Raw genomic sequence first — 15,603 nt, 5'->3', positions numbered from 1 at the left:
GCATATTTCAACACCAAGGACTAAAGATGGCAAACTGTCACTGAAGGCAAGTCAAATAACGAACCACCATGTGCTCCAAAAAGTCCTTGGTATATACACTAAATTACATTAATTCCCAAAATGCCAGGAACAGAAGAACCCGCATTAGAGGGATCCTTCACCCACCAGGATCCCACAATGTGGAAGCTTTGTCATAGAAATTGACATTCAACTCTAAATGGAAAATTTACGGGAGGGAAAGACCACTGGCTGCCCGGAGCCGCAACCAATGACACGACTGAAGGCGATCACGGCCCAGTGATGCAAAATATCCCTGAAAACAGCTCTCAGTGATTGTCGACAGCATGGACCCCTTGTCTCTAAACAAATCAAAGAGATACCGCCCATAATAACCTCAAAGACTCTACAAGATGCCAACAATTTTGACGCGGCTGCTAGTTGCAAGCCTGCTATTCCCCCACCTGAGTTGTGACCCAACAGCTCAGTGGGTGCTAGTTTTCCCTTGATCAACATTAGCTGGGTCATTCCTCACTGCACTGGTGCGGAACTTTAGTTCCTCCGTGGCTTCCCCTTCTAAATGAAGAAAGAGAAAGAAAGCCTCATCTGTCGCTGACAAATGGCGGGCCCGAATACATGATTGGGCCCCCTCGATCCACTCACCAATGCCAGTCCTACCACCGAACATGGGACACCGACGGTCCCTGGGCTCAACCACCAACCGCTCAGCAACTACAGCGCCAGCAGGCATGACACAACCAGCCACAGCCGGGGAAGCAGAGGCACCCGGCAAACCCCCAGCCATCACATTCTGCTGACCCACTCCATCCACCGGCCGCTGCATCACCTCCTCCATGCCTGCAGGGGAAGACTACCAAAAAGAAAAAAACAGAAAAATAAATCCTGAACCCACGAGTAGGCTTTCCTTTGGATAGCTACTGCTGTCTTGTCTTACTACACCATAAATAAAAACACAGACCTGAAACACACACAACAAAAAAAATCTGTACTCAAAGGTGCATCCTGCCAACAACGCCAATTGTGACCAGCAGGTGGAGATCTTTTATTAAAAGTGACAAGATGCACCCGAACACAGATTTATCAGTGCACAATATTTTATTTAACAATTCTTTAAAACAGTTTTAAAAACGAGGCTTCAGGCCTACTACTCAGTCCCTGGAACAAAAGGAACACATAAGGAAAAAAGACAAGCAAGTTCAATTATTCCAAATGAAATAAAACAAAACATGCAATGCAAAAGAAATTAGTAAATCAAACAAACCAGAAAACAAATTAGTAACTTCAATCACAAAACAAAACTAAAAGAAAATGAAACAAATCATTGTCATCCGCTTCCAAATGACCTTCGATGGGGCCCAGAGGAGTAATGCCCTGCCCACACAGCCTGCCCAGTCCGCAACGGGTTCACTTGAGAGCGGCCAAAACAATGGCAAGACAAGACAAGACAGCAGAGCATCCAAAGCGCTACAGCTCCAAACACAATCAGTTGCCCAGGGGTGGATACACAGCCTAACCCGGGAGAAAGTGGGTCAGCAGGTGAGGACCAGATGGAAGCCGCACGCCACAGCATCCCCCAGCTGCAGCCGGCAACGCCATCAGAGCAACAGATCGCAGACGAGTCGACCAAACCCACAAGCCAACATGTAGCCACCGACCGTAGCAACAGTGGGAGAAACAAAGACGCACGCACCCTGCAGTGACCCGCCCAACTATAAAGGCACTCACCCCACCTACCAATCAACGGTGCCCGGTGCACAGAGTGGGGGAGGGTGAAACACCATCCCACTACATTCTACCCCCCGGTATTGCATCGTCGCCCCGACAATTAACCTGCATATTTCAACACCAAGGAAATATATTGAAAAGAACCAGAAACAGAACCGAACCAAGAAACCAAGCCATGTCCTCAGTGAAGGTTGATATTCAAAAAATCAAATGGCTCAGATTGGATGGTTGGTTCAGTTCCTCTTCTTAGTTACTTCTCAGGATTTGAGAAGCCAAGTCACCAAGGTGCCAATAAAAACAAAGTTCTGAGCAGAGAGGATTCACTGAGAGTGAGGGCTGAGCAGTGAAAGGAGAAACAAGAATCAGCTCTCACTTGATGTGAGTCAGTTCTTTTGATTCACTACAAAGAATTAGTTCTCAGAGCCGATGACTCTGAGCATGACCATCTCTACTGCTTGCTGTATTATCAATCAACATGTAGAAAGGGACTAAAAGTGGATATATCATGCTTTTAAATCCTTCCTTTTCTCAGGTAAATCCTTCACTTATGGTCTATATAAAGTAGAACTGCAATGCTTTTTACTGTAGCTCCACAGACCCTTCTTTACTTGTTCTGATGTGTTTTAGGGCAACTCGTTTTGCTGCATCAATATGATTGAAGTAAACAAAGCCTCGACATAATTAAGGAAGTAGCTAACATGAACGTCAAGAACGTCACTGAAAACATTTGTATTATTTGTGTTCTCCAAGGCAAAAACAGCAAAAACAAACCATGTAATTACATCTAAAACATGCAGTACAGTTATAGACAGCTAAGAGCTATAGCTAAAGCTAACAACTAGTACATCGCTAACAGATTCAGAAGGCTCAATGTTATCAAACCAATGGCCAGGACGTCATTATCAACACAACATTCATGTCTAAAATTAACTTTGCTGTCATTTTAGCATTGTTAGCATCTTAGCGCTTTGCGATGCCTCTTGTTTCCATATAGAGAAAGAACTGACCCTCAATCAGACAAAGTCTGTCAGAAAATCCCTCCTGATGCTGGTGGAGGTTGCTGAAGCAGTCGTCCTTTAGTGTTTCACACAAACAAGGGAAACTTTTCCCATCCATCCATCCATCCATCCATCCATCCATCCATCCATCCATCCATCCATCCATCCATCCATCCATCCATCCATCCATCCATCCATCCATCCANCCATCCATCCATCCATCCATCCATCCATCCATCCATCCATCCATCCATCCATCCATCCATCCATCCATCCATCCATTTTCTAACTCCCTTGTCCCTTAGTGGGGTCAGGAGGTGCTGGTACCTCTCCAGCTTTCCGGGTGAGAAGCGGGGTACAACCTGGAAAGGTCGCCAGTCTGTTGCAGCTAATGTGGGAACATTACTGAGAAGAATAAAATGTAATCAGGAGGTTTGAGGAATCTTGTGGATTAATTTAATACACCCAAGAACCAAACAATTGGTGGATGTGTTGTTTCACAGAACTGATTAGCTGGAAGTTCTTGACCTTGTTTAACAGTTCATCAGTAAATTCAGTGATGCACTGGACAAGAAACATCGTATGGAATAGAGAAGAACGGACAATCTGAAAAATATAACCCAAAAGGAAAATAAAGATATTTACATTGTTTTCACTTCTATACACTCAAAGTACATAGAAAATGTATTTAAGGGTTAAAAAAGTGGATTTTGCATGAGATAGAAATACTCAGTTGTTTTTTCACCACAAGAGGGCACTGCTGTGTTAGATTTATTTATGATCCCTGCAATAAAACATTCAGTACAACTAGATACACATTAAACATGAACAACATTAGTTACACTTCAACAGAGTAACAGCTATCAAACTGTGACAGGTTTAACTTTTAAAGTTTAATTATTTTCAGCTTGTGGTTCCTTCTTGTGAGTGTAGATTCAGATTCTGGTTGCAATGTTGGAAAGTTTCTCCATAGAATAAAATCTGTAAATATTAACCTATAGTTTGTTTCTGATGAGAGAGAAATATGACCAACTATGAATCAGGAAGGTTTATAAGACCAAATACCCTGTGATTTACCTTAACATGACTGGCTCTGGTTTAAAATAATTCAAGCTTTTATTTATAGTTAATGTCTGCAGCTGATAGCAGATCCAGTAAAATGATCCATCAGGCTGAATTAAAGTTCTGCTGCTTCACTAAGCTGAGCTCAAACAGTAAAACTCATCTGACTGAATAAGAAAAACAAGAACCAGTTGTTCTGGTTACATTCAGTGTTTCTATCTCTCTGAATGTTTTACTGTTTTCTATCAACCGTCTGAAAATAGTTGATGAACAGGAAGAGATGAAGGCTTTCAGTCACTGCACTGTAAAACAGTTGAGACTCATTTTGGTTGTGTCAACTGTCTTCTACTCTTTAAGTCAAATACATTTTGAGAGTTTTAGATTTTGAACCTAAATGTGAGTTTATAAAAAAAATAAACACGTTGTGTTAACTTTTTATTAATTTAGTCAAACCTCTAAGAGTTGAATCTAGAGGTTTTAGAATAGCACTAAAAAAAATTGCAAGAAGAAAAAGACAGGAGTGGGAATTATTTCCCTGCATGCTTAGCGGCTTGTTTTTGTATCGTGAGATTCAAAGAGACTTATATTGATCTGACTCTGAATGTTTTTGAGCAGAATTTATTGTGATATTTAATATAATTATTATGAAGCTGTAGTTTTTTACAACTTAAAATTACACTGAAATATGTGCTCTTCAAATAAATGAGGACAATTTATTTCTTGCATATTGTGAATAAATTATTTGGTTTAAATTGCAGCATTAAGTTAAAACTCGCAATTCAAGATTAAAGAACTTAAAAAACTATTTTTAGACAACTTGTCTCTTGTTGTTAAATCAACTTCATGAACTTTAATTTCTGCGTTTAAACCAAAACAATTTTCTTGTTGACTTGTGTGGGGGATCAGTTGCCCTTGATTGTGGATCAAGAAACCCCCCCTTACATTAAATATGAGTCTATTATCTGTTTCTATGAATGTTTTGTTTTATTAAAAAGCACTGTTTCATTGTCTATGTTTAGCGGAATATTCACGTGTATGTTGGTAGCTATTGGGACTGAGAGTGAAACAAGTTTGGACAGTGATCAGTTTCTAACAGGCGCTTAGGGTAGCCTCAGGTCGGAAGGGTCCTAAGTTTCGAAGAAGAGAAAATGGTGAATGTAACCATTGTGATCAGGCGCGGAGCTATGGGGGTGGGGAGTTGGGAGCCTGGGTCTGGAGATGCCAGGGAGGGAGGAATAGTTTCAAGTTCCTTAAATGTCTGATTATAGATGGAGAAAGTGCGCCCTCGCCTGTTGAGAAAGGTGTATTTAATGTTAAAGTTACCTTCCCCAATGGAATATATACTAGTCAGTCCCAATGGCTGTTTCACTCATGGTTTAGCCGAAATGCTTCCTGGGTAAAAATCAAAAAACAAATGCAGCACAAACATCATGAACATCATGGCATGGAGAGCATCCCAGTTTTCCATGTCTGGCATATAACCATTCATTTTAGCCTTTAAACTGGTTCCATTGATCCTGTGTCCTGACAGAGGGATAATCAGTAGCCCAGCATCATGACCTGTTTGTTCTGAAGATCCTGCAGCTTCCACTTCTCTTCCTAACATGGCGCCTCCTCACCCTGACTCTCATACGACAGGAGGAACCACAGAGCTCTGTTAGGTTAAAGCTCATCTTCTGAAGTTGGGATGTTTTTCCACCAACAGGTTCCAGAGGAATCACCTCAAACCAGATGCTGGACTGGATTTTTATTTCGATGTGAATGTTAGAGCCTCATTTTCAACAGTGGAGCTATCAAGGTTGAAAAAGGTTATTATTTTGGAGAAAATCTCATCAACATCAATATTTCCACTAAATAAGAGGGAAAAAACAAAAAGTTTGATAAAGGAAAAGCCTCTCAGACTCTGAGCCCGAAAGCACCAAATTATTTTTTAATATTAGACAATTTAATTTTACATAATTATCGCGGTAGAAGCCATTTTTTTGTTAAATACTTAATAAAACATATTTACCGGGTTTGATATTTGTTGTAAATGACTTATACTCACAAAGAACGAGGTAATTAGTCTAAGTTTGTCGTTTATTGAACATTCAGAAACTACCGCGGCTGTGATGCGCCACAGCAAAGTTAAAACAACCTGAACAGGTGATCAACTCAAAATCACTCTCACATTTTTACTCTCAGTCTCTCTCTGTCATTTAAGCACACCCGTTGCCGTGGCAACCGCCTGCGCTCCACAATTCGACCAGAGATTACGTTAAAAATATAACATTCAGTCCGTTACGATATTAACCTGATATTAGGTTTTCAGGCTTGATATTTATTTTGCGATTATTAATAAGCTCCCTGAACACAGCGGAAGTTGATTAGTTAATATTAAACTCCTGCTCTGCTAGTAATGGAACCGGAATGCACAGAATTGCACAACACATTGTTGAAACAATTACTGAGATATTATTGTGGTCATTAATTTGAGCACATTTTGCTGATTTTTTTGTTCTTTAATAAAGTTATGAACGTTTTGATAAACCAGTCAGAGGAGGACGTGCTGCTCTCAGCCTCCTGGCGGCGTTCAGTTTGTCACCTGATGCTGAGATCGACTCAAAACCTTCTGCGATCATCATGTTGCACCGCTGCTCTAGTAAAGCACGAACAGTTCCGAAACAATATTAAATGGGAAAAAGCTGTTTATAAACTGATGAAGTCGTGTTTTAGATTGTTCTTGAAAAACGAATCAGTCACGGCTAATTAGTGTGTGAACTCACAGCTGCACAGTGAACCCGTTGATTTTTTACAGCTGACAGCCGCTCCTCTCTTGCAGGTACTGCGTACCCCCGCTAAATCTTTTAGGGGTACGCAGTACCCGACCGTACCTCCTTACTTTCACCCCTGCCATTGATGCTACGGTTAATGATGAAGAGGAGGTGGTGGTGCGGTGCTATCTGCAGAGAATGTTAAAATCAATTGAACAGAGATCACAACATTCGTAAGTTTCTGCTGAGGAGGCAACATTTGTTCCGAGACAAAGCACCCAGGCTGTAACGGAACAAATGGACTAGGCAAAAAAATAATCACAGCTCCACCTTAACAACCAAGCGTTGCAGGAGGAAGTGCGGAGACTAAATGAACGCATAAAGGGTAAGCCTCAGAGTACAGGGGTTGAAAATGTGATGCCAACCACAGCAAATAGGCTTCCAGAAGTGACCATACGGAGGGAATTTAAAATATATGGTCTGATAGGGGAGAAAGGTCAGAAAGACAGGCTCTCATTCACGAACTTAATGCATCAGATTGAAAGAGGCCTGAATAAAGGACATAGTGATGTTGAAGCTGTAATCAAATCAATCAGCCCTGGTTTGAGCATTCGTGACATGCTTGAAAGCACAACACAAAAAAGGAAGAGGCGTGGCTTCAATATTAAAGAATACCATGAACTGTAGTAAAATCTCTGGGTCATTTTATGCCTTTTGAATATCTTGGAATTGAGGTAAAAGGCCACAAACGAACTTTGACACTAACTCTATACAAAACTCTAACATATGTGGAAAATTTCTTTACGGACTTCAATAAGCTTTTATCTCTCATATGCATTGATTATGATTGTTTAATAATTGTCGGTGATTTCAACATTCATGTTGACAACCCCCAAGACCGAGGGGCTAAAAAGCTGTTTAATATATTAGAGAGTTTTGGTTTAACACAACATGTCAAACAAGCAACACACACTCAGGGACACATACTGGACCTGGTTATCAGTAAGGGTGTGAATATTTCCAGTGTCTCTGTAACTGATATTACCCTGTCGGATCATTTTCCTGTTATCTTTGACAGTTCTTTATCCGTTAACCCACTTGGACAAACAGCTACTATCACAAAACGTTCTCTCACATAAAACACAGCAGAAACATTTGATCAAATCTACTCTTCTTCCTCGTCCTTAAGCAATAATGACATAGATAAGTTGGTGGATGATTTTCAGTGCAAGCTTTCAGATATCATTGATTACATTGTCCCCATTAAAGTGAGGGTTGTGACTGGTAGGAAGAAATCTCCATGGAGAAATGCACAAACAGTTCAATCTGCAAGACAACTCTGCTGTAGGGCCGAACGGAAATGGCGTAAAACTCAATTGCACGTTTATTGTGACATCTATAAAGAAAGACTACGTAACTATCACTACACTAAAACATGCAAGAGAGGCTTTCTTTGCAGATGTCATAAACAAAAACATTAACAATGCTTGAGCTTTATTTGCTATTAATGACAGGCTCACAAACCCTCCTATGACGTTGCCACCTGAACTTCAATCTAATGCCGCCTGCAACAAGTTCTCAAGTTTCTTTTTAGAGAAAATTCAAAAGATTAGAGGATTAATCTTCACATCCACTCCAAAGACAGTACCAATGCTGTGCCCAAACAAAACAAATGCAGGAAAAATGACCCAATTTCAACTACTTGATTATAAAACCCTAGAAGAAATTATAAGTCAATTAAGCTCCGGTTCCTGCTGTCTGGATGTCCTACACATACATTTCTTTAAGAAAGTCCTGCCTGTCATTAATGATCTGATCCAAATAGTAAACTCATCGCTCTCATCAGGTGTTTTCTGTCTTGGACCAGGGCAAGGCATACCATCAGGGTTTCCTGGAGGAGAGTAGCAGACCACTGACCACATTCATAACACCTTGGAGGTTATATGAGTGGATCAAGATTCCCTTTGGCCTGTCCTCAGCTCCAGCAGAGTTCCAGCGCAGTATAGAGGAGTGCCTCGCAGGCCTTAGGGATGAAACATCTCAGCCATATTTGGATGACAACCTGGTCCACAGCCAGTCATTTGAGAAACATCTACGCGACATGAGAGAGATGCTGCGTCGTTATCAGACTCATGGAGTGAAATTAACGCCAAGAAAATGTGAAATCTTCAAAGACAAGGTGAAGTTTCTGGGAAAGATTGTGTCCAAGGATGGCTACTGCATGGATCCTGCTGAGATTGYACCAGTACAGGCACTCAARGAYCGCATACCAAAAACRGTGGGTGATTTGAGGAAAATGTTGGGCTTCCTATCATACTATCRTCCATATATTCCCAACTTCTCATGCACTGCTAAGCCCCTGTACAGCCTGTTGTGCACAGAAAAGAAAMCTGGAAAGGTAGTGAAAGGAGGAGGGTCAAAAACAAACAAGGGRAGGCACAAAAGCTCAGACCAGCTTCCCTCAAGCCATCCAATCGAATGGACAAAGCATCATAAGGATGTTCTCTGCCAGTTGTTGGAGTATTTGCTGTCTCCTCCCCTATTAGGTTACCCTGACTTTGAGAAACCATTTGTATTGCACTGTGATGCTTCTCAAGAAGGCCTCGGTGCAGTGTTGTACCAGAGACAACAAGGCAAACTTGTGGTCATAGGTTATGGGTCAAGAACACTAACTTCACCAGAAAAGAACTACCACCTCCATTCTGGAAAGTTATAGTTCTTAGCAGTGAAGTGAGCGATCTGTGAACAATTCAGAGAGTACCTTTATTATGCACCCTTGTTACATGCCTGTCAGGCTGTTTGTTTCTCTTTCCCCTCCCCCCTCTTTTGTTTGTCTCTTCACAGGTAGTAAGGAAAGCTGGTGTCAATCTCCCCTGATTGATCCTTGTCAACCAAGGCCCAATCAGCATCCAGGGAGGCCTTATATAAGCATCCCAGCCGGAGATCTCTCTCGGGAACTGACTTTACCTGACGCATGTCTTGTTGCTCTTGGTGTGGAGGTTTGTGGTGGGAGTTAGAGGGCGAGGTAAGTTTGGGGTACCCTGTACATGTCATCACGTAGGTGTTTTTCTGTTAGAAACATTAGGTAAGTAGGTGGGTGCCACCCATGTAAAGTTTTGGTGGAAACTTTTGTTAGATTAGGTAGGCAGGGTTTTTGTTTTCTATTTCTTTTCTTTAGCATAGATGGTAGTTAGGCCCTGTTTTGTTTTATTATTTTCTTTGATTTGGCACCACCTAACCGTMCCTTTCTCCCCCACAGTTTGTACAAGCCTTCTGGGATTTTTATCAATAAATCCCTCTTTTTTAAAACATTCACCTGGACTCTGTCAAGTTTTTGTGGTTGTCAGGTTACTCCCCTCCTGATTCGAATAGTTTTATTATTATTCACCCTCTTTAGTCGTCTATACGGACAATAACCCTTTAACCTATGTTTTAACATCAGCCAAGCTAAACGCCATCTACCACTGCTGGATAGCTGAATTAGCAGACTTTAACTTCTCCATCAAGTATCGACCGGGGAAAGTGAATGGGGACGCAGACGGACTGTCAACGATGCCCCTGGACATGGAGGAGTACATGCGGACATGCRTCCAGGAGATGGAGCCAGAGGTAATTTCCTCTGTCACACAGTCAGTCCAGCTAACATCCCATGATCAAGAACCGTGGTTGTGTCCTGGAGTCATAATGTCAGCCTGCAATGATGAAGAACAGGAACACTTAACACCAACAGCGGTCAAAATATCACCAGAGGACCTCAGAAAAGCACAAGAAGAAGATTTGATTATTAGAAAGGTGCGTGGGGCTGCACAGTGGTGCAGTTGGTAGAGCTGTTGCCTTGCAGCAAGAAGGCTCTGGGTTCGATTCCCGGCCCCGGTCTTTCTGCATGGAGTTTGCATGTTCTCCCTGTGCATGCGTGGGTTTTCTCCAGGTACTCCGGTTTCCTCCCACAGTCCAAAAAAACATGACTGTCAGGTTAATTGGCCTCTCCAAATTACCCCTAGGTGTGAGTGTGTGTGTGTGCATGGTTGTTTGTCCTGTGTGTCTCTGTGTTGCCCTGCAACAGATTGGCGACCTGTCCAGGGTGTACCCCGCCTCTCGCCCGGAACGTTAGCTGGAGATGGGCACCAGCACCTCCTGACCCCACCAAGGGACAAGGGTGCAAGAAAATGGATGGATGGATGGAAAGGTGCGTGAGTTTGTGATGAGAAAACAATGGCCCCGGCATGCCAAAAGAAATTGGCGTGATGGCATCTCTGTATTCGCTAGAGAAAGAAACAAACTGTGTGTCAATAAAGATGGCATCCTTCTTAGGAATTCCTCCAGTCGAGTTCAACTTGTGCTGCCCAAGGTGTTTCACCAGCTKATATATAAAGAACTGCATGAGGAAATGGGACACCTTAGTGTGGAGAAAACATTGAACTTAATCTGTAACCGATTTTACTGGCCATATATGAAAGGGGATGTGGAACACTATGTGACAAAGGTCATATGTTTAAAAAAACATATAGGGTTAAAGGGATCCTCGCATTGGCAGGGAAAAGGAAGGAGGGGTAATTTAGAGTCCCCCTCTGGATGAGGTGCCCCATATGAGAAGATCCTCGCGTAGGCAGGGAATTTTTTTTGTGTGTGTAAGTGTGAATGGTGCTCAACTCTGAGAGTAAAACTTTCTGTCCTCAGAATTAAAATCCAACACTAGAAAAGTACTGACTTAAGACAATTTCTTAACGGAGCACAAAATATCAAGCCATTTTATGCTAAATCGCCGAGTACTAAAAATTATGGGAAAGAGGAAAACAGAAAAAGGAGGAGTTGAAAATGTGTTAAAATATTTTTGAAAGAAACTACAGAAAGAAGAGAGCATATTTAAAAGAAATAAAATACAAATATGAAGCAAAATCTGAGGAAAAAACACAGAACGAAAAATGGGATTTTCGTCAGCTAGTAACACCTTGTTCTGCCGTGCGCATGGAGATTGAGGGCTTTCGGCAAGAGGTTTTAGTCAGTCAAACTCTGCCAAGAATGGTCAAAAACGCTGTGTGTCCGTGTTCCCCAATCACCCCTCTGCCCTTGTGCCTAGCAGAGGTTTTTGTAATTAAATGATGTTGCTGAGTGCCATGCAAATGCAAATCAACTGTTGAGCACCGCCTTTTGACTCTTATTCATTTTGTAGCTAACCCTTTTTACCTTCTGTTCACCATAAAGAAGTATGTTTGGAGAAAACAATCTATCTTATCCATTAAAATATATATTACATATGTGTTAGGAGCACTGAAAAACTTAGTTTTAGTTGAATTGATGATATAAAAGAAGAATATGCATGATTACATACAATAGACTTTTGTGAAACGTGATCTTACGTTGACATTCCTTCTATCTGAAGATTTATCTTGTGATGGGAGGAATTGCACAACTTAATCAAAAATAATAATAAAAACCATATTCCAGAGTGGTTCATTGTACATAAAGCATTTTTGTGAATAATATTCAAACTAATGTTAATGTTCACTGATTGCATTAAAGACCCAGAGTCATGCTATATTGGAGTGGTAGTGGTCATTCCACATCACAATACAGGACTTAAGAAACTACAGATTTTTCAGTATTCAGCTGCTTAACTCTCAGGTTTAAATTGAAGAACAAAATGGTTGAAAGTTTGTGATACCTTCTGATAGAGTATAAACATTTGTATTCTTTTTTAAAGTTTTGTTAGTTAAGCACTAAATATAACTCACGGATTATGAATCATATTCTGTATCAACTAAAAAGGAGACAACTCAAAGTAGAATTGAGTAAATAAACATATCCACATTTAAAAACATTTTAGCAATTAATTACAATAAAAATAAAATACTGTCACATAACTTTTGAAAAAAAAAAAACTTTTTAGAATGTTTTTTTTTTCTGTCAACTTTCATTTAACACTCCAGTCCAGTTGGTGGCAGTAATGCGCTTTCATAGTCGGTCAAACAGCCGCCATTGAACTTCAGAGGAAGATTTGCACTGGTGGTAACGAGTGCTAACTGCTACACCCAACATGAACGAAAATACCCGTGCGTTGTGTGAAATGGTGGAAGAAGTCCTATCATTGCTTAATATCGTTTTGATATTAAGCAATGATCCGGCGGAAAACAACAGATGACACCGCGGCGGTCCAACAAGACCGAACTCATGGTAAAAAAGCTTTTCTAAATAACACGTGGAGCGAGGCCAGTTGCTTTGTTTGTTTCTTACAGAAAGCGGTCTGTCGTTTKCTTAATGCCGAAACAAGTGTAGGGTGAGATTTTGTATTGTAATCTCTATTACATGTGATGTTCTGAACTCTTAAAAATATTCGCATCTTCTTTGATTTTTTTCAGACCTAAAAAATGGCCAAGCAGAACCAGCCAGACCTCAGACCACGGTGCCGAGGAGCTCTGAGTCCACCAGGAAGAAGAGAAATTTAGTAAGTTATGATTTCACATTTACTGATTAGTGAACGCTCGCATATTTGTAAGGAAAACTGATCTTCCCGTTATTTTATTTATTTTGTTATAACGCAGTACAGCAAGGCAGAGTGTGGTAAATGAACCATGGGACCATGAGAGCTGACTGAATTGAGAAACATGGTTCCGCAAAATCGTGTTGTACTGGACTTCCTCACAACCTCTTAGGGTGGTGTTTGCAAAATCATTGGCCCAGCGTGCTGAACGTTTGTTCCTGACGAAACAGGAACTGGTGGAACTATTTCTGACGCTCTACATGAACTGGAGGAACTTAAACATTATGTGGAAAGAAAGGATCACATCCTTTTGACTTTCTGTCTTGGCTCACTTCTGGACCATGGTGGACTTTACTGTTGAAGATTGCAACACCAATTCTGACTGTGTTGATTCTTTTTTGCCTGTTTACAACTTGCATCATTTCATGCCTTCGTAGCATGATGCTAAAGACATTTAACACAGCCATGATCAACTATCAGATGGTCAGGGTAATCTCTGACACCGATGAAGATTACATGTCTCTTCAGAGAGATGAAGATGAACTGAAAAAAAGAATATAACTAATAAACAGATTAAATCAAATGTTTTATGACTCCTACACTGAGAATGTGAAAACAAGTGGTGTTTGTGATGAAAGATAATTGCATTTGGTTTTCTACTCTTTCGTTTATAATTCATTTTTTTATATTCTTTTTCATTTTTTTAAGGTTTTGAGTAACTTTTATGTAAGAATGTTAAACAGGAGGGAAATGTTAGAATTATTATGTTTGTTATCATTCTTACAGTTGTAATTTTATGTTACTAGTTTTTATTTAGAGGTTTAGTGTTCAAATTTGTTGAAACTTGGGAGACAAAATTAAATCTTCCTTAATCAAGCATGTTTGTACAGATGGTGACTTAGATCTTCCTGGGAAGGTCCTGAGCTGTAAAACCTGTCTATGTGTTAATTTAGTTTCTGTGTCTCCCCTCTGTCTGAATTCACATCCTACTGTGAAGATAGGATGTTGATTTCAGCCCCTCCATTCCTGTTCAYACCTTTCTCTCCCCTGCTAATAAAAGAGACAAACAAGCTGAAGGTTTTCAGAACACATGGTGAGCAGCTTGGAGGAGCAGTTCACCGTGTCTTCTCCTTCTGCAGAAGTTTGGTTGAAAACTCACATACGTTGTCTGTGGATCTCTGTTTTCGTGTACGTTTAAGAAAATACCCATAAAATACCATTCCAAAAATGTCCCTTGCTGCACACTGTCAGAATGGTAGACTGTCAGACAAATGCCTAGTTAACATGACTGGTTGTTATAAAGTGCAATACAATTATTTAATACAAGTAGCATAATAACTGGAGCTGCACAAAATTATTCTGGTCAAATATTTGTCTGGCAGAAGTTCAGACAAACTGCCACTGTTATTCAGATTGCATCATTTAATGTATAGTTTTAGACATGTGAGTGTATCTTTACTTAATGAGCATTCTAAACTATTTCTAACCAGATACTCTGACTTATGGTTGTTTGCAAGAAGTTTATTAATAAATAAATAGATTTAACACCAGTTTTTAGTTGTCTAAAACATAACTTATTAACTCAGCTGGTGAATGTTGGTTCCTGCTCCCCCTTCCCCACTTACCTGGCTGTCCCACCCACTTCACATGGTGAAAATATTAACACAAAAACGACTTACCTAATTTTCTTGGGGAATATTTCATCTTCTTCTTTCTCTTTGGTCAAATAGGATCTTCTTTCTCTGGTGGTTGGTCCTTATTATCATCCTCCCCACTTGTAGCATGTCTTCATTAGCCAACTTTGTCACCCCCACCATGTATCCTTAGGCTAACATGGGTCTTCATGTGGCTAAATTTGCCAAAGCAAATAACACGAGCACTGTTTCACAACAGCCAAGTTGCTAAATAATACACATAAAGGATAACTTTGACTAACATATTAGCTTTTAATTTGCTAGATTAAAATTGGAGGGAAAAACAATTTGCCTGTCTTTAAAATATGTTTAATATTAAGGGCTAACATTACAGTAATGGAGTTTAATAACTAGCTAACATTAACTTACAGCAAGGTAGGATTGGCTTGAATTGCTCATAGCTAACATTACAGAGAAAGAGAACATAGTCAATGTTATTTTCTCAAAGAAAATGTAAAGTTAATGAAACACATACCTCATATGTATTAGGTATCAAACTTTGGCTTCTTTTTAAACAGGAGGTCTGGCCGTTATAACCATAGACATGAATACATATTAATGTCTATGGACCTTGCCAAGCTCCGCCCAGCAACACCCCTCGAGAGTCCCACGTGACTTCATGTCTCACATTAACAACTTAGCTCCAATGTCTAAACATGGCATTTTTCGTCCTCTGCAGAGTATTTCTGAGTCAATTAGCTTAGCATTTCTGCCGGATTTTCACAAAATATCTGATAGGGATTTTTTGGTATTATCATTTTGTTGTTACTTTAGTTCATTTTCAGTCTAATGTTAGTCAGTTTAAAGTGTTCTCTTCTTTAAACTGTATGTGTGAACTGACCTGGAGGTCACAGCTGCCTGTTATCTTCATGTGA

General features: G+C 40.3%; 1 protein-coding gene across 1 annotated transcript in view; it reads right to left on the bottom strand.

Moving 5' to 3' along the window:
- Positions 1-13,362: 13,362 nt before the first annotated feature.
- Positions 13,363-15,603, bottom strand: part of LOC108166563 (GTPase IMAP family member 6-like) — a 17,411-nt gene continuing 15,170 nt past the window's right edge. The window contains exon 5 of the mRNA XM_017306544.1: positions 13,363-13,388. Coding sequence (XP_017162033.1) covers positions 13,363-13,388 — 26 coding nt within the window. The remainder of the gene's footprint in view (positions 13,389-15,603) is intronic.

The sequence above is a fragment of the Poecilia reticulata genome, linkage group LG9, assembly GCF_000633615.1.
Source record: "Poecilia reticulata strain Guanapo linkage group LG9, Guppy_female_1.0+MT, whole genome shotgun sequence".
NCBI lineage: Eukaryota > Metazoa > Chordata > Actinopteri > Cyprinodontiformes > Poeciliidae > Poecilia > Poecilia reticulata.
The sequence above is the reverse complement of the archived record's forward strand: the minus strand, read 5'-3'. Positions and strand labels throughout refer to the sequence as shown.